The sequence below is a fragment of the Stenella coeruleoalba genome (genome assembly GCF_951394435.1).
Source record: "Stenella coeruleoalba genome assembly, chromosome: 14".
NCBI lineage: Eukaryota > Metazoa > Chordata > Mammalia > Artiodactyla > Delphinidae > Stenella > Stenella coeruleoalba.
Window position 1 is genome coordinate 72,605,673 of NC_137160.1, and position 24,974 is coordinate 72,630,646.

At 54.4% G+C, this 24,974-nt stretch overlaps 1 protein-coding gene across 1 annotated transcript; it reads right to left on the minus strand.

Moving 5' to 3' along the window:
• Positions 1-1,076: 1,076 nt before the first annotated feature.
• Positions 1,077-23,697, minus strand: TRPV4 (transient receptor potential cation channel subfamily V member 4). Its single transcript, XM_079942876.1, has 15 exons — positions 23,287-23,697; positions 20,136-20,308; positions 15,397-15,549; positions 14,539-14,679; positions 13,614-13,912; positions 11,845-12,024; positions 10,472-10,630; positions 10,005-10,097; positions 9,789-9,862; positions 8,912-9,077; positions 8,606-8,672; positions 5,536-5,852; positions 4,004-4,131; positions 2,281-2,402; positions 1,077-1,808 (listed from the first exon to the last, which is right to left on the minus strand). Exons 1-15 carry the CDS (start codon positions 23,667-23,669, stop codon positions 1,651-1,653), a joined length of 2,613 nt encoding a protein of 870 aa, XP_079799002.1. The 5' UTR covers positions 23,670-23,697; the 3' UTR covers positions 1,077-1,650.
• Between the last annotated feature and the right edge of the window lie 1,277 nt (positions 23,698-24,974).

Consider the following 24,974-nt stretch of genomic DNA (forward strand, 5'->3'; position numbering starts at 1 on the left):
CATCAGCCCCTGCCCATCAGCAACAGAGGGAGATGGAAAGAATGCGTCTGTGGGAAGGTTGGCGCCCCTCAGCCACCCTCAGCGGTAATACAATGAGTCTCCCCTTCATTCTCATATAGCTGAACAGACGATACACCATCCTTCTGACCGACGGGGACATGGAGGCCCAGAGTAAAGGGACCCATTGCCACCGTTTGGGCAGAGGGTGTGAACTCGGGTCTCAGACCCCAAGCCCTGTGCGTCTCCCACTGCAGCTGCCCTTGGCCAGGTCCTCAGAGACCCAAGCTCTTCTCAACTGAAGCTTCAGAGAGGAAGGAAGGCCTAGTCCAAGCCGGGACCAGGAACCTGGGAGGTCGGAGGGAAACCAGCTGGCTGCAGGTTCCTCCACTTCAAGGTGGAGCAGGAGGATGGGGTATTTTGGGGGCCTCTCCTCATGCCCAGAGGCTTGATCAGCAGCGGGGTGGGACCCTGGGGAGAATGGCTGCCCTCAGAAGGGAAGCAGGCCGGCCTTCAAGTCCAGCTCACATTCACAGCCCCGACGGCAGGCGGTCCCATCCACAAGCACTCTCACGGCTCCAGTCACCACCGCTGTCCTTACTAAGGCCATCATCCTCAACATCACCCCACTGCTGACACCGGATGGCTCACCTATCTCTGTGCCTGTCAACTCCGCCTCTGCTCTGCCCTCTCCCAGCAGCCTTCCTACCCACCAGCACATCACTGTCCCCCCACCAGCATCACTATCCCACGATGGGCTTTACGATCTCCCCACTGGCATTACTCTCCCCCACCAGTGTCATTACGCGCTCCCAGCATTTCGACAGATTTACTATCTCCCCGCAGCATCACTATCCCTCCGCCAGCGCTCCTCCTCTCCTCACTCCCTTTGTCTCTACCTTCCCATCACACTCCACTCACCTCCATCTCTCAGGCCACCACCCCCCATCCAGCCCCCACCAACCATCACCCTAAACGTCACCTTGGTCGTTACTACTAACCCTCGTTCTGTTCTCATCCCCACCGCCCCATCCCCCCGACACAGGCATCTCTTAGCTCGTCCATCTCTGTGCTGTCATCCCCGTGCCTATTACCGTCTCCCCCACCGTCTCCACCATCAGTGAACATTTATTGAGCACCAACAATCCCCTACAGAACACACAGAAGGCGCAGCCCCACCCCGAGTGCCCGGCCCTTCAGCAAAGCCACCCTACTTCAGCCCAGGGTGGCCTGTGCGGCCACAGCGTGGGGCGGGGCCGGGGGCTTAGCCGGCGGCAGTGCACCTGGGACGGGGGCCTGAGGCCTCTGCCGGGCTCCGGTTGGGGGTGGAGATTGTGCCACTTTCCTGAGAACAGAGCAAATAAATAAATGGAGAGGCCAGGGTCTGAGCCCTGGTGGGCGGAGAAACTGGTGTTGCTTATGTGACTCCATGGGAGTGAGACAGGTGGCCAGGAGCCTCGTGCCCGGGTAGGGAGGTGGGGCTGGAGGCAGGAGCCTGGGGACCAGAGGGTCCTGGGGCCTCCCTGGCATCTCCACCTGGCCCTCACCTCTGGGGGTCAAACAAGGGTGCGGGGGACACCCCAGGAGGCGCCGCTGAAATGCAGGTGGACTAGAAATGGGCGGTGGAAGGGACCCTACTCCTGCCTGCAGCCCCTAGAGGGGGGCGTCGTCAGTCCTCCACCTGGGGGGATAACTCTGCTGGTGGCCGTCACAGCTGGGGTTCCCCACGTTGTCCAGAGGCACCACCACCTCGTCCGGGTTCGAGTTCTTGTTCAGCTCCACCACGCGGGGCACCACCGAGGACCAGCGATCTGTAGTGAGCGTGGCGGAGGGAAGGGTGAGGGTTGGCGGAGAGTGCACATGCATATATTGAGCACCTTCTGTGTACCTGGCACTCCACAGTGCTCTAAAGGGGGAGGTATATTATCCCTGTTTTATAGAGGTGGAAAGTGGGGCTCAGAGAGGTCACAGAGTCCGCCCAGGAACACACAGGAGTAAATGAAAGAATAAGAATTCAAGCCTGGGTCAGGACGCCTGAGTGCCCATGACCTCTCCACTGCATGTCATGCACTCAGCTGAGTGGAACGGAGGGGCCCCAGGCCTTCACAAGCAGCGGAGGAAGCTCAGTGGCCAGCCCATCAGACGCTTCCATTCTACAGATGAGAACACTGAGTCCCAGAAAAGGGACAGGACTGCTCAAAACAAATCAGTGAGGAGCAGGACCAGGGCTCCCCCTCTGCACCCCTGAATGTCCCCCACCCCTCCACTCCGCCCTCTACTCACCCCTCCGGAGGCGGCCCACGGTGTGCGAGAAGCCGTAATACTGGTAGTTCTCGTTCTTGCCGGGGTCCTCGTTAATGATACCCAAGTTCTGGTTCCAGTGAGACCAGTTTACCTCATCCACCCTGGTGGGGCCACAGCAGAGGGAGGGTCAAGGGGAGCTCCCCAGAGATAGCACCCCTTCCCCACCCTCAGGCAGCATCCCTGTTCCAGCCTCCCAGCATACCCTCCTACTATTTTTTATTCTGATAAAATATATATAACATAAAATTTGCCATTTTAACCACTTTTTTTTTGTTTTTTGGCTGCACCACGCAGCTTGCAGAATTTTAGTTCCCCTGCCAGGTGTCTGTCCTGGCAGTAAAAGCATGGAGTCTTATCCACTGGGCCGCCGGGGAACTCCCCCTCAACCACTTCTGAGTGTACGATTCAATGGCATTAAATACATTCCTAAGATTGTGCAACCATCACCCCTATCTATTTCCAAAACATTTTCATCACCCCGAACAGAAATTCTGTCCCCATTAAGCAATAACTCCCCATTCCCCTTCCCACCAGCCCCTGGTAACCTCTGTTCTACTTTCTTTCTCTATGAATTTAACTATTCCAGACATTTCATGGAAGTAGAATCATTCAGCACGTGGCCTTTGTGTCTGGCTGCTTTCACTTAGCATCATGTTTTCAAGTTTTATCCACAATGTAGCCTGGATCAGTACTGCATTCCTTTTCATGGCTGAATAATATTCCGTTGTGTGGAAAGACCTTATTTGTACGGCTATATATCCATTCACCTGTAGGTGGACACCCTCCTTCTTGATATTCTCACTCTTATTAGTGAGACGCCCTCCTAAAGTCAGGTTATACCCTTTGGGGCCCAAATGGGCTCAAGATCATTTTTCCTTTCTAAAATTATTTTTAAGTTATTTTCATTCAGTTTCCATTTTTTGAGCATTTTTTCCTATGGGTCAGGACCCAGCAAGGAAGATACATTCTCTGTTGCCATTTTACAGATGAGGAAACTGAGGCTTGAGCTATTCATCCAAGGTTACAGAGCTGAGAAATCACAGTCGGGGCTTGAACTTCAAATTCACACTGAACAGGACTGACTCGCTGGCCTGTGAGGTGGGGGCTACCGTAGCAGAAACTGACTTTGCCTGACTCCAAACGTGATGCTTTCGCTCTGTGCTGGCAACCACATTACAAAGACTGAGTCCCCTTAAAAGAAAAGACTCACCCAGGGGTTCCCCTAAGAAGCTGGCATTCCCTGTGCATCTGGGTAACGTCCCAAGCCCTGGAAGCTGCAGATAGCTCAGATTCCCCCTTTCAGCCGGAGACCTGAAACCCACCCCATTGGTTCGCCCACAGAGGGCGGTGCCCTGTGATGAGAAGCCGCCTCTGAGCCCGCTTCCTCCACCAAAGGACAGAGCAGTAACACCTGTTGCCATCGGGGGGGTGTCTGTCCCAACGTGCATCAGGTGCTGGCCGTGCACATCTCACGTGCCAACCCGTCTAATCCACACAGATGGCCGAGGGAGTGATGCTATCATTGTCCCTACTTCACAGATGAAGAAACCAAGGCTGAGAACTAAACCAACTGGCCCAAGATCAGCTGGTGGAACTGAGTTCTGGTTGGGCCCATGGGGGCCTCAGTGGCTCGGGAAGTGGCAATAGGTAGAAAATGTAAGGAGGCCCGATGGTCCTGTCCTGCCCACTCACCCGGCCTCACCTGAAGCACCACCTGCGGTCTGGAGTGCCGTCTGAGCTCTTGCCCACGGTCACCATCTCGCCGGAGCGGAAGGCCTTCCTCAGGAACACAGGGAAGGAGCGCTCGATGTCCAGAATGGTGGTGGCCCACTGCGGGGAGGGAGGGAGGGCGGGCAGGCGTGGGTGAGCCGCCCCCAGCCTCGCCTAACTGCTCTCAAGGCAGGAATGATTCAGTGGGCCAGTCTGGGCAAAGAACTAGGCTTCCCAGCTCCCACTGCCTCTGGATTAAAAACTCAAACACCCACAGGGGCCTGGCAGAAGAAAATGAAGGAAGAAGGATCAGCAGCCGGTGCCCCAGGACACCCTGTGTCCCCTCGGTGCTGGGCATCCCCAGGGAGGGGTGGGGACTGGGGCAGACCAGGGGGTGCAGGTCCCCCACCCCGCGTAAAGGGGGCAGCCACCTCTCATCTATCTGAGCGCCGCCAGGCAGGAATGTGAGCTCACCTTGCCAGCCTTCCAACCTTTCAAGAAAGGCCAGAAATCTGGATTTTTCTATGAAATCTCTTAATTTAAAAGTTTTGCATTAATTAAAAAAAAAATATGGTGATGCAGGAAAAAAATAAATCTGGGCTGGTCAAATCCAGTCCATAGGCTGCCAGTGGCATCTTATGAGTTATACCCAGTGGGGAAACTGAGGCCCAGGGAAGTAAGCGGTATGGATAAAGGTTAAGAGCAAGTCCAGATGGTTCCCTGAGACCCAGACCTGCGAGGAGGACCTTGGAGTTTTTTCTCACTGCGCCTTTTCCTGGAAATGCACCAAGCGATGGGAAATGTGGATGCTGCGTTCCCGGGCCTTACAGCGACAGTGAATTTATTGGGAACCCCAGTTATTGAACTGCATGCACCCAGGCGGGCTGTGACCCCCACCCCCAGGGCCTCTGCTGTCTAGGACTGCACAGCAACCTGTGGGAAGCAAAGGCAGCAGCTCCCCAGCACCCACGAGGCCTGCATCTACATCCAACCACATCTGCTTGGCGGGGGGCAGGTGGGGAACCTGGAAGCTACCCCTGGGCTGGGAGAAGCCCCTCTGATGAGAATGCCGACGCCTCCTGGTTCTGGGGTGGCCTGTACGCATGCCAGCCTTGTCTCTTGGGCCAGGGTGGGGCACGGAAGCTGCCCCCCTCTGCCGTGCTCACTGCAGAACCCTCACTGAAACGTGATGCTCTTTGAGCATTGCCTGTGCCGACAGAGCTCGCTCGCCGACAGAGCTCGCCCAGTGGAGCCGGGCGAAGCTGACTGTATACCACAGACTGGACCACAAGGGAATCTGAGCCCACTGTTGGCGGTCAGGCAAGAAGCCACCTGGAAGTGTGTTAGGCGGCTCTGGGAAACAGACGGCAGTCCTCGGTGCCCACTTTACAGACAGTGGAGGCAGAATGAGATGGTGCGGCTCGCCCAGAGCACGAGGCCGAGGGCTTGAGGCGGGTCAGGTGGGCCCATCTTAGAAGGAGAAGAGTGGCCGGCAGGGTGGGGCTGGGAGTCCGGGGGCCTCACCTGCAGCTTCCAGATGTGCTTGCTCTCCTTGGACACCTGGCCCACCGTCTCCCCCATGAGGGCAATGAGCATGTTGAGGAGCAGCACGAACGTGAGGATGATGTAGGTGACGAGCAGGGTGATGAAGACCGCGGGGTACTTGGTGCTGCTCAGCATCTCCAGGTCGCCCATGCCGATGGTCAGCTTGAAGAGGTCCAGGAGGAAGGTGCTGAAGGTCTCGCTGTCACGGCACGAGGGGTACGTGGGCACCGTGCAGTTGGTGTGGTCCTCGCTGCACATCTTCACATTGGCACACGGGTTCAGGAGGGAGACCAGGGCTGTGGGAGGGACGGCGGCGATGTTCACCGAGGGTGAGGACGCCGGCTGAGGAGTGGGGAGGACCCTTCCCATTTGATGGAGGGGAACGCTGAGGCCCGGTTAGGGGATAGCGCTGGCCCAAGGTTACTAAGCGAGGAAGCCATGCCAGCAGTCACATCTGGGCCCCCCTGCATGCAAAGCCTTTGCTCTGTCCACAAACTCTTGTTAAGGAAGAGGTTCCCAGGACCTAGTCCAGTGGTTCTCAGCCAGGAGTAATTTTTCCCCCAGGGCACCTCTGGTAGGTCTAGAGACAGTTTTGGTTGTCACAACTGGAGGAGGGAGCACTACTGGCACCTAGTGGGTAAAGATTAGGGATGCTGGGACTTCCCTGGTGGTCCAGTGGTTAAGACTCCGCACGTCCACTGCAGGGGGCGTGGGTTCAATCCCTGGTCAGGGAACTAAGATCCCGCATGCCATGCGGCATGGCCAAAAAAATTAAAAAAAAAAAAAGACCGGCAATGCTGCTCAACGTCCCACCATGCACTGGACAGTTCCCACCACAGAGAATTATCTGATCCCAAATGTCAGCAGTGCCAAGGCTAAGAAAAACCTCATCGTGCCTATTGTTCTTAGACATCTTGGGAGCCTGGAATGCCAGCATTCTGGGGGCAGACTCTCTCGCGTGCTCCTGTTTCCCAGCTCACAGCAGCCCAGAGAGGAAGGGTGGAAGAAGCTGTTCTCACTAAGACCCTCACCCTCTCCAGACATCTCAAACTGATCGTGGTGCTCACCCCTTCCCATTAAACCCAGAATAAGCTTCAGAGTCCTTCTCAACACAGTTTAGCACCAACATGTGCATCTGCTCCTACACCATTCACAGCGGGGAGCGTGAGGGGGCTGAGCCCCTTCAGTCAGTGGGGCATAGACTGTCACCATGCCTTCAACCTGGGATTACAGTAAGCAGGTTCCAACTCATATACTAATGCTATTCAATTCTGTAGCGACTGCTGAAATACATGTTGAGAAGGATTCTGTGATCCATTAGCAATGTCTGTCATGGGCACAATAGTGGGAAACAGCAGCACATGTACCATGTTTGGGATATGTTAGCCTCAGAATGAAGATCTAGTGTTCCCTAGCAGGAGAAGCCCTGGGACCAAGCTGACCACTAAGTTGCTACTTTAACCCCTAGGTTTCTGCCTCAGTTTCTATATTTAGGACTGTGGTACGGCTGGACTCTTGATATGACTTTCAAACCATTGGAGAACCCTTGACAATCTGTCTAGTTCTTTCCAGTCCTACTCCTGGTAGGGGCAGTTGGCCCCTGTCCCTCTCTCCCCAGCTAAGCTAAGGCCACAGTTCTCCTTCTGCAAAATAATCCACACAGAGCCTTGGCACCATCTGGGTTAAAATATCACCATCATCAGATTTCCTGCTGCCAGTGCTGGTTCCTAGACCAACCTCCTCAGATGTGAATGTGGCCTGGTGAAGCCTGAGTTGGCCACTCCCGTTTGGATACTGGGCATTGGATGGCAGATCACCCACCCCTTGGGAACCAGCCCAACAGCTTGATTAGTTTCCCCATCCCTGGTCCTTCCCCCATGGTCTGTGCCACTGAAGTCCCACAGCATCAGGTCATCAAGGAGAAAGCCTATTAGAGGGAGCCAGTGCTGAGCCTTAAAAAAGACCTGGGCTGGGGCTTCCCTGGTGGCGCAGTGGTTAAGAATCTGCCTGCCAATGCAGGGGACACGGGTTCGAGCCCTGGTCCAGGAGGATCCCACATGCCGCGGAGCAACTAAGCACACACGCCACAACTACTGAAGCCTGCACACCTAGAGACCATGCTCCGCAACAAGAGAGGCCACCACAATGAGAAGCCCGCGCACCGCAGCGAAGAGCGGCCCCCGCTCGCTGCAACTAGAGAAAGCCCACAAGCAGCAACGAAGACCCAGCGCAGCCAAAAATAAAATAAATAAATTTATATAAAAAAAAAAGAAAGACCTGGGCTGGTAGATGAATGATTAAAATGCACCCTCCCCTGTAACCACACCCCTTCAATGTGGCTTTGTAGCTCCTGCCACCAAGAGGGTAGAGTCTATTTCCCACTCCTTGAATCAAGGCTGGCTTTAAGACTTGCTTTGGTCAATAGGGTGAAGCAGAAGTGATGCTGTGCCAGGCAGTGACCTTGAACACTTCCGCTCACATTCTGGGAACCCTCAGACCACCATGTGACCAAGTCCAAGCTAGCCGGCTGGAGATGAGTGACCCCAGGGAAGACAGCGAAGTCACCCCCAACTGAGGCCACCCCCTAGCTACACCAGTCAGCCGGCAGCCAACCCGCCAGCTGAGCACAGACACAGGAGCCCATCAAGATTAGCCAAACCTGGCCCAGGTCGGCACAACCACCCAGCTGGGCCACAGACTTGAATGTAATCGTCAGTGGTGGTTGTTTTAAGCCACTAAGTTTGGGGTGGCTTCTTTTGCAACAATAGCTAAGACACCAGTCTTACCATTCCCTAGCTTTTGAACTTGGGCACATTATTTAACCTTTCTAAGCCTCGGTTTCCTTATCTGTAAAAGGTGATAAGAAAGGCACTTCCCTTACAGACCTGCTGGGAGGATTAAATGAGGCAGGAACGGGAAAGGACTTAGCCCAGTGCCAGGCACACAATGAGAACTCTACAAACGCTGGTTATTTTCCTCCACACATTGTGGTGGCCGCTCCAGTCCCAGTACCACCCCCGCCAGGCCCACCTGGGCACCCGGAGCTCACCTGAAGCGTAGCCAATCATGAAGAGCAAGTAGACCAGCAGGAAGCGGAAAAGATCTTTGAAGAGGATCTAAAGACCCCGGCGGGAATATGGAGGCAAAGATGAGACACGTGGTTTCTCGCTTTCCCAACACCTCATCCCGAATCTTCTCTCCAGCTCCACCCTGTCCCTCTCCGATGTCCAGACCCTGCCCACTGCCCCCACAGCACCCCACAGCCTCAAGGCCGCCAGCACTGTCTGTACATATGTGGTGTGTGTGGCTTCCTCCAAGGACACACCAGTCCAGAGGGAACCCCCCGACCCCATACCTTCTGGATCATGATGCTATAGGTCCCCGTCAGCTTCAGCCCACGGGTGAAGTAAAGGGCGTTCATCCAGCCCAGGACCAAGGCAAAGACCATGACGGCCAGGTAGGCCTCAATCCCCGCCAGGTAGAGGGCCGCCGAGACAATCACCAGCACAGAGTAGATGAAGCTACAGGGCAGCAGAGATCACAAGAGGGGCCAGAGGGGAGAGGGGAGAATGAGGCCCTGGAGGGGGAGGCATGCCCTCAAGCCCTCTAGGTAGTAGGTCAGTCCAATGACACCCAGAAGAGAAACCATGTGGATTCACTGGGTTCCCCAGCATCCTGTTAACCAGAACGCTCAATTAATTGGCAACTGATACGTGTGTGTAATGGCCCCGAGGCCCTACCAGAACCCAAAGTGATGTCCTTTGGAACTGGTAGAGAAAGATTCAGTGGTGTTCAGTGGCGATTTTGTGGCTAAGTGAATATTCATTGTTCTCTAACTCTAAGGAAAAGGGAAAAGCAGTCACACACACGTAACAACACATCCTGTGCCCTAGGCAGACATCATTAATCAATCCCAGCACTCTTTCCCACTAAACACAGACACAGCCTCAAGATTCTTAACATGGGCACTCCTGGCAGACTTTAGCAATTAATCACAAGCATAAGAGGTTAAATTATTTCTATCCATGGTGTATATGGTGATAACTCTTTAGCAACCAGAATCTTGCTTTAACCAGAAGACCCTTTTGCTTGACACTGGCCTTGTCCTGATCAGGCTGGGTGAATTCACTCCTAACAGAGTCAGCCCCTATCCCACCACCAAACCTGGATGATGTCCCTCCCAACCCCACCTTCCTCACCCAGAAGCTGCCACTCCAGGGACCTCTACTCACTAGAGTAGTTGGAAGGAGCCATCGATGAAGAGAGAATTCACTCCAGGGCATTTCTTCATGAACAAGTCTTTGATCTGGAGGACGGGAGGGGACGTGTGAGAGAGGTGGAGCCAACAGAAGTGTGGAGGGGAGGAGAACGGAGCTAAAAGAGGTGGAGGGAGAGGAGGGGGACGGGCAGGGTGGGCGGGGGGATGAGGGGGGAGGCCAAGCACTCACGTTGGTGAAAAAGAACAGGACCCCGGTGAAGAGCGTGATGATCTCGCCGGCCAGCCTCAGGTAGTCCACCGTGGTGAGGTAAGGGTATGGCGGCTGGGGGGCAAGGGGCATGCAAGTCCTCCTCCAGCCCCACCAACATCGGGTCCCAGATCCATATGTTCCCCAATGCCCCGAACATCTACGTCCTGTGGAGCCTCCTCCCTCACCCTCTTCCCTCTGGGTGTGGGGTAGGCACCTCCCCATCCATTTCTTTCTTTTTTTTTTTTTTTGGCTGCACCACACAGCTTGTGGGATCTTAGTTCCCCCGACCAGGGATTTACTGAACCCAGGCCCTCAGCAGTGAGAGCACGGAGTCTTAACCACGGGACCACCAGGGAATTCCCCCTATCCATCCCTAAGCCTTCTCCAGTCCCTCCCACGGGGGAACCCGCTGTGCCCCAGCTTCTGCCTGGTTCGTGGTCACTCACAGTGCCCTCCAGCGGCTGGTAGTAGGCGGTGAGGGTAAAGATGACCATGGCGCACAGATAGGAGGCCACGTTGATGTAGAAGGAAACGGCCCCAAACTTTCGCCACTTGTCCCGAAGTAGTTCATTGATGGGTTCCACGGCCAGCATCTCGTGGCGATTCTGTGGAAGGCGGGGTGGTCAGGGGGCTAGACAGGCTGACTCCAGTACACCTTCCCCCACCCTCTGCCCTGGGAGCACTTTTTCCTCCTAATTTATTCTTCAACGACACCCAAACTTCTAGATATCCCTAAAGAATATCTATTCTTGTGGTCCCCAAACTCCAGTCTGTGGATGGTGCCAAGCCACTGGCAGCAAAATCACCTATGGAGCTTGTTAAAAATATAAATCCCTGGGTTTCAACCTCAGAAATTCTGATTCGGGAAGTGGGACTTGGAAATTTAGCCCAAGGGTAATAAATACTTGACTCACCACAATTTTCCAACTCTGAACCCAGGACAGACATCAATAATTGAGTCCCACAAAATAGTTCTCTACACAGTTCCCTGGGCAGACACTACCAATCAATCAGAGTTTGCAGCAGAGATGCTAAACTTCCCACCATCCCCAATCTAAATCAAGTTGGTCACTAATTTCAAAGATGAGGGAAGTGAGCTCTGGTAGGGGAAAGGCATCTGTCCAAGCTCACAGAGCCAGGGCTAGAAGGGAGACCTTCTGCACCCAGGACCCAGCACTTTCTGCCCCATTTGTACAGCATCCTGTCCCTTTAATGACTTGAGTTTCTTTATCATCAAGGATTTGTGCAATTATGTAGTCACGAAGATGCCACTGCAGTGTTATTCCTGATAGTTAAGTGCAGAAACAAACCCAAATGACCAAGAATAGAGGAATGGTTCATTAGAATGTGGTACATTTCCACACAGCAATGATATTGCAGAAGAATATTTAATGGTGCAGAACGATGTTCATAAAATACTCCTAAGTTAAAAAAAAAAGAGCTTTTAAAAACTTCATATAACAAATGCTAATGATAATAGCTGACACATAATGTTCACCCTGCGCCAGGCTGTTCATTTGGTCCTCCCAGCAACCCAATGAGAAATGCTCTATCTTTATCCACATGGTACAAAAGAGGAAGCTGCAACTCAGAGAGGTTGGGTAGTTTGTCCTGAGTCATACAGCACGTAAGTTACAGAGCCAGGATTCTGAACCAGTCCTGCTTGCCCCTGAAGGCCGACCCTTACAACCTCTCATTTCCCCCCAGTGCCAGATGCTGTTCTGGGCACTTAGTTGGCCTCTTCTTCTGCATCCAGTTCACAGACCCACCACTTTGGGCCCCTCCTTCACTGGGCCCCATCTCCTGCCCTGATGCCTACCTCGATCTTGCTGTTGTACACCAGGATCTCCAGCACAGAGGCCTCTTCCCCACACGTGTCCAGGGAGGAGAGGTCATAGAGTGAGGAATACACTGGCCCATAGGCCCAGTCCTTGAACTTGCGGGACAGATGCCTGGTGTCCTCGTCTGTCACCTCCCGACGGATGATGTGCTGAAAGATCTGCATGGGAGGAGGGAGGGTCAGGGGGTCCTCTGGGGGGCGGGGAGCACTGCTGCTGGGCCACACACATTGGAGGGACCCTGGGAGCTTGGTCAGCCCATCAGATAGCACCTTCCCAGAGAGCAGGATGGAGGGAAGGGTAAAATATTTACTGAGCACCTGCTGTATGCCGGACCCTTTCCTCACATCATCTTGTTTATTTCCTACCCTTACCATCCTGGTTGACAGATGAGCAAACAGAGGCTCAGAGAAAAGAAGGATGTTCCCTGAGGCCACACAGCCCACTGAATCCAGACTGAACCCAGATCAGCCTTAAAAATCTGAGTTGTCATGAGTATCTTCCTTACATAATTAAAACAGCAATTAATCAATCTTACTGATCAGTTAAATCTAGTAACAATTATCCTATTCGGTCCTTCTTATTGCTACTCCCACTATCTCTGGCTTACACACAGGGGAACTGGGCAACAGATCCAGGTGGGAGTCCCCCCAGGCCACAGAGTTCAATAGGCAAAGCCAGATTTTAAACCCAGGCCTTTTCTACCGCCTCAGGACTCTGGCATAATTGTGATTTTAGTAATTTTTTGCTATGTTTTTAATAGAGGAATAATAACTCTTACCGATTATTGAGCACTTATTACCCATCCCAGGATCTTTATTAAGAGCTTTAAGTGGATCACCTCATTGAGTTGTCAGAACACCATACCACAGGGCACTATTGTTATCCCCATTTTACAGATGAGGAAACTGAGGCACAGAGCGGTGAGATGCCTGAGGTGACATGCTGGGAAGTGGCAGAGCCTGGCCTTGGACCCAGGTGCTCCTGACTCGAGAGAACCCCAGATCTGGTTCTCAATCAGGTCGATGGGTGCCCCACCCAGGGGACAATTTGGCAATGTCTGGAGACATTTGGGGTTGTCACAATCGGTGGGGGGTACTACTGGCATCTAGTGGGTCGAGGCCAGGGATGCAGCTAAACATCCCACAATGACACAGAGCAGCCCCACGCCCCAGAACATCCAGACCCAAGCTGAGAAATCCTGCTCTAGGCCCTGTGCTGTGAGGCCAGAGAGGGAAGCAACTGGCACACAGCCACTCAGCAGGTTAGAGGCTGAGCCAGGACCCCTGCCATGGAGTAGAGGGGAGTACTGCAGGGCTGCAGCTCTGGGACTCAGTTCTCTGTCAGTGGCTTGCCCTGGCTGGTGGGAATGGGGCAGTGGGCATCCAATGGGGTGGGAAGAGCAGAGAGGCTCTGGGATGAGGTTGAATAGCTTGGCTGGACAATAGGGAGCCACAGCAGGTTCTTGAGCTGGGACATCTGCACACTGGAGTTGGCAGGATGGGAGGTGGGTGTGCACATTAATAATAACGCATGCCAGCGGCAGCCCCTCCCCTGCGTGTGTGCGTGTGTGCATGTGTGTGTGTGTGCGTGTGTGTGCGTGCGTGTGTGTGCGTGTGTGTGCGCGTGTGCGTGTGTGTGTGTGCGTGTGTGCGTGTGTGTGTGTGTGCGTGTGTGTGTGTGTGTGTGTGTGTGTGTGTGTGTGTGTGGAGGGGCAAGAATGGGTGTGTGCCCCCGGCCCTGCACTCACCCCAATCTTGCCCGTCTTGGCGGCCATCATGAGGGGCGAGAGGCCGTCGTTGTTGAGCACGGCCTCCAGGTTGCTGTCGGGGAAGAGGCGGGCACACTTGAGCAGCAGCAGGTCATACATCTTGGTGACGAACTTGGTGTTCTCGCGAGTGTTGTCAGCGATGGCCACCAGTGCGTGCAGCACTGTGTTGCCACGGGAGTCCTGGCGCCGCATGTCCGCCTTCTTGTGCGGGTTCTCTGTCAGGTAGTTGACGATGTGGGGCTGGTTGGTGCAGGCTGCCAGCGACAGGGGCAGCTCACCTGTAGGTGAGGGGGTGGTCAGTGACGGGGCCCCGGGGGCGGACACTCAGGGGCAGACACCGTGACCATGGACGCAGTGCCCACGGTCAACGTGGGCGAGCCCCGGCTGACTGCACGTGTCTGGAGGCGATGCCCCCGGGTAGGCAGGGGCCGGGGGGGGGGCGTCATGTGACTTGGAGGCTGTGAGGGATTCTTTAAGGGACTTTGTACCTGAACCCCAAATAACATGTGCCTTTGAGCAGGGGTGAAGTTTAAAATCTTTCATGGGTCCAACTGGGACATGGCGGTGATGCAATCCGACCATCAGTCCCAGCTTAAGTCAGACTGGAGGATGCGAGTGTTAAGGGGCAGGGACACCCCATCACAACCCTCTGATCCCATCACGATCCCCACCGTAGAGATGGGGACACTGAGGCTCAGGGCAGTGTGGTGATGCTCTACTCCTCAAAGACAAGACCTCAGTGACCAAGACCAGTAAGGCGGCCCGTGTACCGGGTGCTGTCTGGGCCCGTGGCCAGCGCAGCCCTGGCTGTTTGGGGAGGGCTCAGGGCTGCCAGCACCACCATAGGCCCCCAGCCCCCAGCCTCTCCCCCGTGGGCCCCAGGCCCCACCGGGCCCCTCCTCACCGAAGTAGAAGTAGCCTCCCTCATCCTTGGGCTGGAAGAAGCGTCCCCGGGCCTGGGCGTGAACATCGGCACCTTGGGCCACCAGAAGCTCCACATAGTGTTTGCAGCGGCGCTCGATGGCGATGTGCAGGGCGGTCTGGCCTGGGATGGGGTGGGGGACAGTCACCGGGGGCAGAGACCCGACCAGTCGTGGGAGGCGCTGGGGTGCAAAAGGGAGAAATCCACCCGAGGGCAGCAAATAGACCTTCAGACATTCCCAGACGTGGCGTCTCTGACGCCCGAGGTCCCAGATCTGCTGCGTCACGCAAGCAGAATCTTGGGCTCAAGGGATATCCAACTCGGAGGGTCCCAAATGTGGGAACTTTTCAGACTCATAAGAGGCTTTCATCCTAGAGGAAACAACGGCATCATGGTCTCACAGAATTTGGGATGTAAAATTCACAGCCTTTGAATCTGCATATCCAGGAATCTGGAAGGTCAAGTTGGATTCACAGATCTCAGAATTTAGACCCAGGGAGCTGGCCCCGGTGACACCTGTGCCTCTCTGAGCTGGTGGCTCATAGAACTATTGCAACAAAGCCTCAGAGTATCCAGAACCAGAGCATCTTGGGTCCAGATTTCCAGGTTCACGGCCCCTTTGGCTCACTGCATCTGGGAACCTTGGAACCTTTGATTGTGAAACTCAGAATATCCAAGTTGGAAGGGGTAGTTATTGTCCTTTCGTCCGTTCATTCATTCATTCAACAACTGGTTCCTGGGGACGTGCTGGCACTTGGGGCCCAGACTGAAGCTCTCAGTTGGGGGGATGGTTGGACAAGTGAAGACGGTGCCCCCCTCCCGCCCAGCCCAGGGCCTCACCTCGGTAGTAGATGTCCCGGAAGGGCGAGTTGATGAATTCGCGCATGTTGCCCGTGCGCTCAGCGATGTCCAGAAGCACAGGGATTGTGTCGTTGCGGCCGTTGCTCAGATTCAGCAGGGCTTTGGGCAGGCAGGTCTTCCCCGTGGATGGCTCTGTGAGTAGAGACATGCGGGAGAAGGGGCGCTCGGCCCGTGGCCCAAACTGCTGGGCAGCTGTGGACAGGGCACTGGGCAGGGAGCCAGAGGTTCTGGCCGTGTCGGTCCTCCTCTCGAGCCTGTTCCCTATCTGCTCCCCATGGTACTGAGAAGGTCAAATAAACTCAGAGGAGCAGAAGTTTTTTTTGTTTGTTTGTTTGGCGTACGCAGGCCTCTCACTGTTGTGGCCTCTCCCGTTGTGGAGCACAGGCTCCGGACGCGCAGGCTCAGCGGCCATGGCTCACGGGCCCAGCCGCTCCGCAGCATGTGGGATCTTCCCGGACCAGGGCACGAACCCATGTCCCCTGCATCGGCAGGCGGACTCTCAACCACTGCGCCACCAGGGAAGCCCAGGAGCAGAAGTTTCTTAAAATGTGGGAAGCTGCAGCCTGTAGAGAGGTTGGTGTTTACCAAAGCATATCTGGAGAGAATTTTAAAAAATCAAATAAAAAGGGGGAATGCTGGGTTAAACAATGCCAACCGTATTTCTTCACTACAGGACTTCTCAGAACCTTTAATCTGTTAATGAGGACTGTGAACCTCTAAAAGCAGACCCAGGAGGCAGTCTTTGCCTGCCTATTTGCACATAGATCCTTTTCCCATGAAGCGATTACACTAGTGCCCCTAGAGGGGAGCAGAGGGAGTGCAGCATTCCCCAAAGTGGAGGCTGTGAGCCATAGCGAACATGAAATTACCTTCGAGGATTTGGGGGCTTCTGCAGATGCAGCAATAATAACATTAAAAACCCGAGTGTGCAAGGTTTCATCCGCTTGACAAATCCCTCCTGTGAAGTCAGTCTTTGTTTTGTCCTAATGGGTCCTTAACATCTCCCACTAACGCTTACTGTCCCTTTGCAATTTTCTTTCCCTTGTATTAATTTTTATGGTGACAGGAGTTGATTTATATCTTTAAAAGAGCGAGTCAATGAAAAGAGAACTTACCTGTGAATCAGGCAGGGGGCAAAATGGCCAGATGCAGGAAGGGGATCAGGAAAGGGATGAGGAATGCGAAAGGCAGGTGTGGGCTGAGGGGCCCGCTCTGGAGCCAGGTCTTTGGGGGCTCAAATTGGGCTTTGCTCCTGATTTCTGTGTGACCTTTTCTGCTTCAGTTTCTTGTCTAGCTAAATTGAGGCTACAAAGGGAAATTGTGGGACTTCCCTGGTGGCACAGTGGTTAAGAATCTGCTTGCCAATGCTGGGGACATGGGTTCGATTCCTGGTCCAGGAAGATCCCACATGTCACGGAGCAACTAAGCCCGTGCGCCACAACTACTGATCCTGCGCTCTAGAGCAGGTGAGCCACAACTGTTGAGCCCACGAGCCACAACTACTTAAGTCCACGCGCCTAGAGCCCGTGCTCTGCAACAAGAGAAGCCACCGCAATGAGAAGCCTGCGCACCGCAACAAAGAATAGCCCCTGCTCGCCGCAACTAGAGAAAGCCCGCGCACGGCAACAAAGACCCAACGCAGCCATAAATAAATAAACATATATATATAAAAGGGAAATCATGAGCTAATAGGTATTTGTTGATGAGCCCAGAGCCAGGCAGATAGGAGTCTTCAATAAGTAATACTGCTGCCTTTATTACGCCACGAGAAATGCTTTAGAGCCTCTCCTTAGGTGCTGGGAAGTGGTGAAAACGCAGAGACCTGAATTTCTGTCCCACGCTCCTAGGAGTGAGGTTGCTCGGACAAGCCTTGTTCTGTTTACTTTTTGCTACACCCCTGGCGCCCAGCCCAGAGTCAACACCAGGTAACTATGTACCGAATGATAATGGACTCCAGTTCCCCATCTTCATAAGGTGGAGGGGACCCCAAATGCTGGCCGAGGCCCCTGGGGATTCTGTCCAGACACACCCGCACTCAGGGGAACCTCAATCAGTCCGTTTTCTAATTGTCAGGCAACTCATGATTCTCCACGCTGACCTCATCATCTTTCCCTCCCCAAAGCCCAACCCGGTCTGCATGTGTCCCCTCCGTAGATGATGGTGTCCCCAGCCAGCCAAAACTTGTGTGTCACTCTTATCTTTGTCCTCCCTTCTCCCCACATCCAGCAAGTCCCACAGATTTTACCTGTTTCTCCAACCCCTCCACCACGCTCCATCTCCACTGCCACCAACCTGGCCCAGCCACCATCTCTCTCACATGCCTCGTTTCCACCAGCCTCTCTGGACGTCCTTTAATCCACTTTCCACATAGCAACTGAGTCCAACTCTGGTCATGTTTAGCCACAGGGCCTTTGCACATGCTGTTCTTTCACCTCCTCTCTAATCCTTCCTCCACCTCTTTTTACCTGGCTAACTGCAATTCATTCAGACTTAGCTCAAGTGTCACCTCCTCCCAGAAATTCTCCCAGATCTTCCTGATTAGGTCAAATTGTCCAATACAGCCTCTTGTGGACACAAATTACAGTTTGTAATTGTGTATTTATTTCTGTGATTGCTTGATCAAGTTGGTCTCACCCTCGAGACTGAGAGCAACTTGAGGACAGGGTCATGTCTGCTTCACTCACCACTTCCGCCCCACACCAGCACAGAGCCTGACACTTGGTAGGTGCCCAATAACCACTTGTTGAATTAATACACATTCAGCGAAGGGGCAAGCTGGGCACTGCAGGGAATTCCAAACCACAGGAGCTCAAGTGGTTTGTGTGGGATGTGGAACTAGACCCTGGATTTGCACTTCCACACTCCGAGGCCCAGGCTGTAGCAGGGTCCGGGGCTGCCAGCCTGGGTCCTGGTATAAGACACGAAGAACGGCGGCTACCCAGAAATGGGGAGGGGTTGCAGTTACGGACTCCACCAGCAGGTGGCGAAGTAGCTCTGCCCATGAGGGGATGAGGGGAGGCTTGGAGCTAAGGGCCCTAAGTTAACTGCCAAGTTGGAGGTTGTGTGTGGGCGGAGGGGCGGGCCGGTCACTGACTCCCCTAAGAATCAATGAGCCTCTGGCTCACGAGCCTCTGGCTAGAAAAACACGCGGGGGCAAATCCAGGTTTTGGGGAGCCTGAGACTTACACAATTTGGGGATCCTGTTAATGAAAGCGAACACACAATTACAAGTTCCAGATTAGGTCCAGGGCTACAAGGGGCCAGAGCAAGCAAGGGGCCTGAAGCCTAATGAATGGGCCTGTAGAGGGTAAATCCCCCTCTACAGGTGCATTACTCTGTACAATTTCAGGGCCCTCTCCCAGCCTATCTTAGGGTCCCCCACCCACCCTCAGGCAGACACACTGGCCCGGGGGTTCCCAGCCTAGGCTTAGAGCCCCCTTTCAGCTCAGTCCTGAACTCAGAAGCCAGAAGGCTTGGCAAGCCCAGCCTGACGCTGCTCTGACCGCCGAAGCACAGGCGCCATGATCCCCATCTCACGGGGGTTCACTGCACACCAAAGCTCCCCACTTTTGCCTGGTGAACTTGGGGGGCCAGGTGGGGCCATTTGGTCGGGGCTTAAATGTGGGTTATCGCCAAATGAGATTCACACCATCACGGAGACCCTCTCCACAACTCTAAGCTCGTGCCCCAAACGAGGCCACAGCACCTGGCTGGGTACCATGAATGAATATTTTTTATAAGTCCGGTAATTCTCTTCGGATGGACACAATAATACAGCATCGTATCGTTTTGGTGTTCAAAGAATCTGGTTGATAAAGGTATATGTGAAAAATATACTACAGACCCCGTCAGCCTACTTTCACACTTAATTTACTGGAAGTACCTAAAGTCTCCAAAAATGGCCCCTGATCTCCCTGAAGCTTCGTCAGCCCCGAGCTGCCACAATTCTCGACATTTTATATGGATTTGTGGGGTCACTCGGCCCGTTAATTACAGCTCACCTGGCACCCGGCACTTAGCAGGTGGCTGACTTGGGTGGAGAGGCTCACAGCCCACCTTCCCCAATTTGCAGGGAAGCCCTGGGGTAGCGGAGGGAGCTAGTGCCCCGAGGTGGGTGTTCTGAGCCTGGACGAGGCTGGAGAGTGAGCTCTCTGGGCTGAGTAAGTCCCAGGGCAATGGTGACTGGGCTCCAGCCTATAGCGGGGAGCCAGAAAGCTGGGTGGGGAGGGGGGCAGAGCCTCAGAAGCAGAAGCAGGAATGCCCTGCTCCCCACTCCAGAGCTCCCCTCAGAGGGGGCAGGAGCTCCTGGGACCCCAGCTGCCTTGTGCTTGGCACTGTGGAATTCTCTGTCCTCAGAGGCCAGGACTACGCTATTATTATTCCCCAGGGTACAGATGAGGAAACTGAGACCCAGAGAGGCCACACGTCCCTTAAGTGGTAATGGTGGGATTTGAATCCAGGTGGGTAAACTCTGCTCACCTATGACACTAATCTTTTCATAAATGAAGGATGAATGAATGAACAAAGAAAGGCAGCAAAGGCCCAGAGAGGTTAAGTAATATGGTAAAGGACACACAGGACCAGACTCCCTGTCCAGTGCTCTTCCTGGCTAGCGCAGCCCACTAACCGAAGGGAAAATGCTGAGGGGAAAGGGGGCCCCCAAGGCCAGGCCTCCCCCAACCTCCAGCTGGCCCACCTGCTATTCCTGGGTGGCTTACCCCGGAACTCCTCGTCAGTCAGCCGCTTCTTGTGGGTCAGCAAGAAGGGGAGCAACCCGTCCAGGTCAGCGGTGGAGCCCCGAGACACGATGTCAAAGAGGATAGGCCGGTTGAAGACTTTGAGTATGGGAGGCGGCTGGGGCGTGGGAGCTTTGGAGCTCTGTGGCTGCTTCCTGAAGGGGGAGGAAGCCGGGTGATAGGAGGGCTCATCCTCTGCCCATCCCACAGTCTCTAGCCTTAGGGGCCCAGGGATTGGGGGGTGGGGGCAGCTGGAGCCCTAGGGAGGGACCAGACTGAGAGGAGAAAGACATCTGGAGACACAAAGGAATGTTTTATCCCAATAGACTCTACCTGGTACCTGTGTGTTGGTTGGAGACAGACAAAGAACACACAGCCCACCCATCCACCCACCCACCCACCCATCCATCCATCCATCCATCCACCCACCCATCCATTCACCCATCCATCCATCCATCCATCCATCCACCCACCCATCCATTCACCCATCAATCCACTCATCCATCCATCTACCTATCCATCCATCCATCCATCCATCCATCTATCTATCCATCCATCCACACACACACACACCCATCCACCCATCCACTCTTCCATCCATCCATCCACCCATCCACACACCCACCCATCCACCCACCCACCATCCATCCATTTGTCATTTACTAAGTACTTAAGAATCCAGAGACTGGAAGAGACAAAGATAGTAAGAAAATAAAGGAGGAACACCAGACTAAAAGATAAAGCAACTCTATCTTTTATTCAATCATTCACTCCTTGATTTATTCATTCAACAAACATTTGAGACAACTGAGGCCACGGACATAGGTGCTTAGTCCAGGCCCCACCAAAGTAAACACCCAATAAATGTTAGCTGATATTCCTGTTATTATTTAGCGCCTACTGTGTGTCCAGAGTCTGTATGTGTGGGAGAAATGCCGAGCTACAGAGGCAGGTGGAGACAGAACAAGATGGAGAGGGCTGGGGGAGAGGAAGCGATGGAGAAAGAAAAAAGGGAAAAAAACACATTCATTCAGTCATTCAATAAACACTCATTGGGCACCTACTGTGTGCTAGGTTTTGAGAGCCAAAGAGCTGGAGCAGCAGCAGCCCAGGGGCACCATGAGGGCAGGGACGCCCTGTGTCATGTCCTCACACACCCAGTGCCCGGAACATACAAGGGCGAAGAACAATCTGTGAAATGAAGACAGGATGGAGAAGAGAAAGAGGTGGAGATGGGGAGGGAGAAGAGGGGGTGTAGGGGAGCAGAGAGTGAACCACGACAGAGGTGGCAGGGCCAGAGGGGGAAGGGACACTGAGGCAGGGGCTTCAGGGCAGAGAAGGCCAGCGGCTCACCAGGGGGAGTGGACAGCCGCTCTCCCTCCTTCCTCTGCCCGGGCCCCAGATTTTACACCCCAGGGCAGGGCCTCCAGTGATGGGGGGCCAGGGAAGGGGGAAGAGGTGCTTCCTGACGACGGGGGCACACAGGCTAGGGCAGCCCCCATTTTATCTGCTCCTGAACTGTGACCTTTGAGCCAAAAAATGAGATGAAGTAACACCCTCGCCCTCAGTCTTCACCGAGGCAGCCTTCGGGGTCTCTGAAGACCTCAGCCGCTTAGCCACGTCCCAACTCCTCTGCAGCCCCCGCAAAGCCGTTAGCCCTGGCTGGCTGGGGTAATGGTGGGGATGAGGGCTTGAAGGAGGGGATCTGAGGGAGGGGAAAGGGAGACAGGGAGTCCACCAGCTTCCAATGGGACCTTGGAGGGATGGGACACCAGGGCACTTTGCTGCCCTGGGCCTGTTTCCACCTCTGAGTGGAGGTTATGCAATTTGTCCAGTACACCATGTGGACTGCGAGGCCCCATTTCTTGGACACATTGAGCCCCTCTAGCCTTGGGCCCCTGTACATGCACTTCCCTCCACCTGGAACACCTTCCTCCCACCACCCCCGCTGTGTGGCTGCCCTTTTTCACCCCTTAGCGTTGGGCTTAAATGTCAGCTGCTCCAGGAAGCCCTCCTGGACTACCTTTTCTGTATCAGCTCCCCTCTCCCACCTCAGCACCTCCCCAAAAGTGAATTGTCTAATCACTTGCTTATTACCTGTCTTGTCCTCCAAACTGAAGGTACCAGTGACAGCTACTCAGTGTCTGAGCTGATAGGAGTAACGTCTGTTCTGACTCACCCCTGGAGCCCCAGGGCCAACCGCCCTACCTGGCATGTGGCGGGTGCTCCAGAAACGGTCACCGAACAAATCGGTGGCTCAGTGAATAAATAAAGGAAACAAAGCAAGGGCTGAGGAGGTGAGTGGGCTTCATCCAAGGGCATAAATGAGTCTGTGATCATCAAGGGGGAACAGAGGAGGACCAGGTGACAACAGGGCATCTGCAGACTTCAAGACTCTCCTCCAGACACACACACAGGCCTGAGAGAGGTTTTCATGGGCGGATGGCTGGGCAGAGAGACAGCAGATGAAGAGATGGGTCGATAGATATTTGAATGAGTGATGATGGATGGATGGACGGACTGGACAAGTGGATGGGCAGATGGAAGGGTGGGTAGCTGATGACAGAGAAAGAGAGAACAAAAGAAAGACATGGAAATGAAATGAATGAATGAATGATGAATAGTTTGATAGCTGACTGGCTGGATGAACAGAAACAGTGAGTAGGTGGGAGAATGGATGGATTTTGGCTAAGTATATGGTGGATAAATGGAAGGTTTGTTGTATGAGTGGATGACTGGCCAGATAAGATGGGACAGATGGATAGATGGGTAGATAGATATTCGAATGAGTAGATGATGGATGGATGGACGGACTGGACAAGTGGATGGCTAGGTGGAAAGATAGGTAGCTGGATGAATGAATGAGTAGATAATGGATGGATACACAGATGGATGGATATACAGATGGATGGATAAGTGGACAGACAGATGAATGAATAGACAAGTATACAGAAAGGTGGACAGATAGGTGGATGGATGGATGAGTGAATAGGTAGACAAATGAATGAATGGATAGAAGGATGGATGGATGGGTGAATGGATGGATGGATGGATGGATGGATGGATGGATGGATGGATGGATGGATTCAATACAGAGGCGGAGACCCTCGGCCAGGCAGCCAGCAATACTCACTCTATGACCTTCCTCCTCCACCGCTTGTCACTGGGGTGCTGGCGATAGGTGCCATAGTCAAAGAGCGAGTCCATGGGTGCCTTCTTGGGCCCAGGCACCACTGAGGACTCATACAAGGTGGACTCCAGCAGGTCGATGGGGTTGGGCACCCCCTTGCGGAAGGCGCCCTGGAACTTCATGCGCAGGTTTGGTCGCCCATCGCCTGGGCCGGCGGGGCGACCACTGTCAGCCGGAGAGGGCGACGGGGAGCCGTCCTCCCCCTCGAACAGGTTGGCCAGCGAAGAGAGGGGGAAGGCCTCCCCGCCGGGGATGCCACTCTCATCCCCAGGGGGCTCGGCTACCTCCCCAGGCCCCGCGCGGGGGCCTTCGCTGGGATCCGCCATGCTGCCCCTGGACCTGTCTGCACTGCTCTGCCTGCAAGGGAACAGGAGGGGAGTCAGGCCGGCTCCAGGAAGCCCCCTCCCACGTGGGCAAACAGCACTGCTGCCAGCTTCTTCAAAGCCACCGTTGTAATGACAGGGGTTCAGGGTGGCCACTCCCAGATGTGGTTGGCCGCCAGCCCCCGGCAGGAGCTGCAACAGAGCCTCTTTCAGGGACCTGGAAACATGAGTCTGCCTCAGGTCCAGCTACCCTGGACGTTAGCTGGAGGAGAAAGGGCATCCGAGTCACACTGGGTCCCCAGATCTGGAGCCTGGGGCCTACTCCTGGCCAACCAAGCCAGCTTCGGGGCCCCCAGAGCAGGGTTCAAGTCCCAAGCTCCACATTTAGCAACCGTGTGATGCGAAAGTGGATGGTTCGCAGCCTCGGTTTCCTCACCTGTGAAATGGGGATGCTGAAGCAGAGAGCACGTGTTCCAGCGGCCAGTGCCGCGCCTGCCACGCCGTAAGCACCTACTAAAACAGAACCACCGCATCTGTGCTTCAGGGACACTAGGTGCTCAGAGACACGCACGAACCCACTGTGGGAGTCAGTGGCCCTCAATTTCCCAGCACCGTCATTATGACCCCATTTCACAGAACAGGAAACCAAGGTTCCGAGGATTTAGTTAACTGCCCACAGTGCACAAACGCTGCTCCCCAGTGCCAAGCGCTGACCCCTTCCCTCCCCTCTTTGCCTGGTTAACTCCTGCCCACCTGCGATCCCAGCTCATGTCCATTCCTCTGGGAAGCCCTCCCTGACCATTTGTTCATGAGATTCGTTAATTCCTGAGCTGTGAGCACCAGAAGATAGGGAATGCATCTGTTTCGTTCACTCCTGTGTCCCTGACACCTAGAAGGGTGCCCCATGGACACACGACCTGATGACAAAGGTATTATTTGTTCCCATTTGTCAGATGAGGAAAATGGAGCTTTAAGAGGGGAAGTCATGGGCTTCTCTGGTGGCGCAGTGGTTGGGAGTCCGCCTGCCGATGCAGGGGACGCGGGTTCGTGCCCTGGTCCGGGAGGATCCCACATGCCGCGGAGCGGCTGGGCCCGTGAGCCGTGGCCGCTGGGCCTGCGCGTCCGGAGCCTGTGCTCCGCAACGGGAGAGGCCACAGCAGTGAGAGGCCCGCGTATAGCAAATAATAAATAAATAAATAAAAAGAGGGGAAGTCACGTAGCTTGTAAGAAGAGTTGGACTTCAACCCAGTTCTCTCTGGCTCCCAGGCCCAACTTTTAGCCAGGAGAAGGGCAAGGGAGGGACAAGGC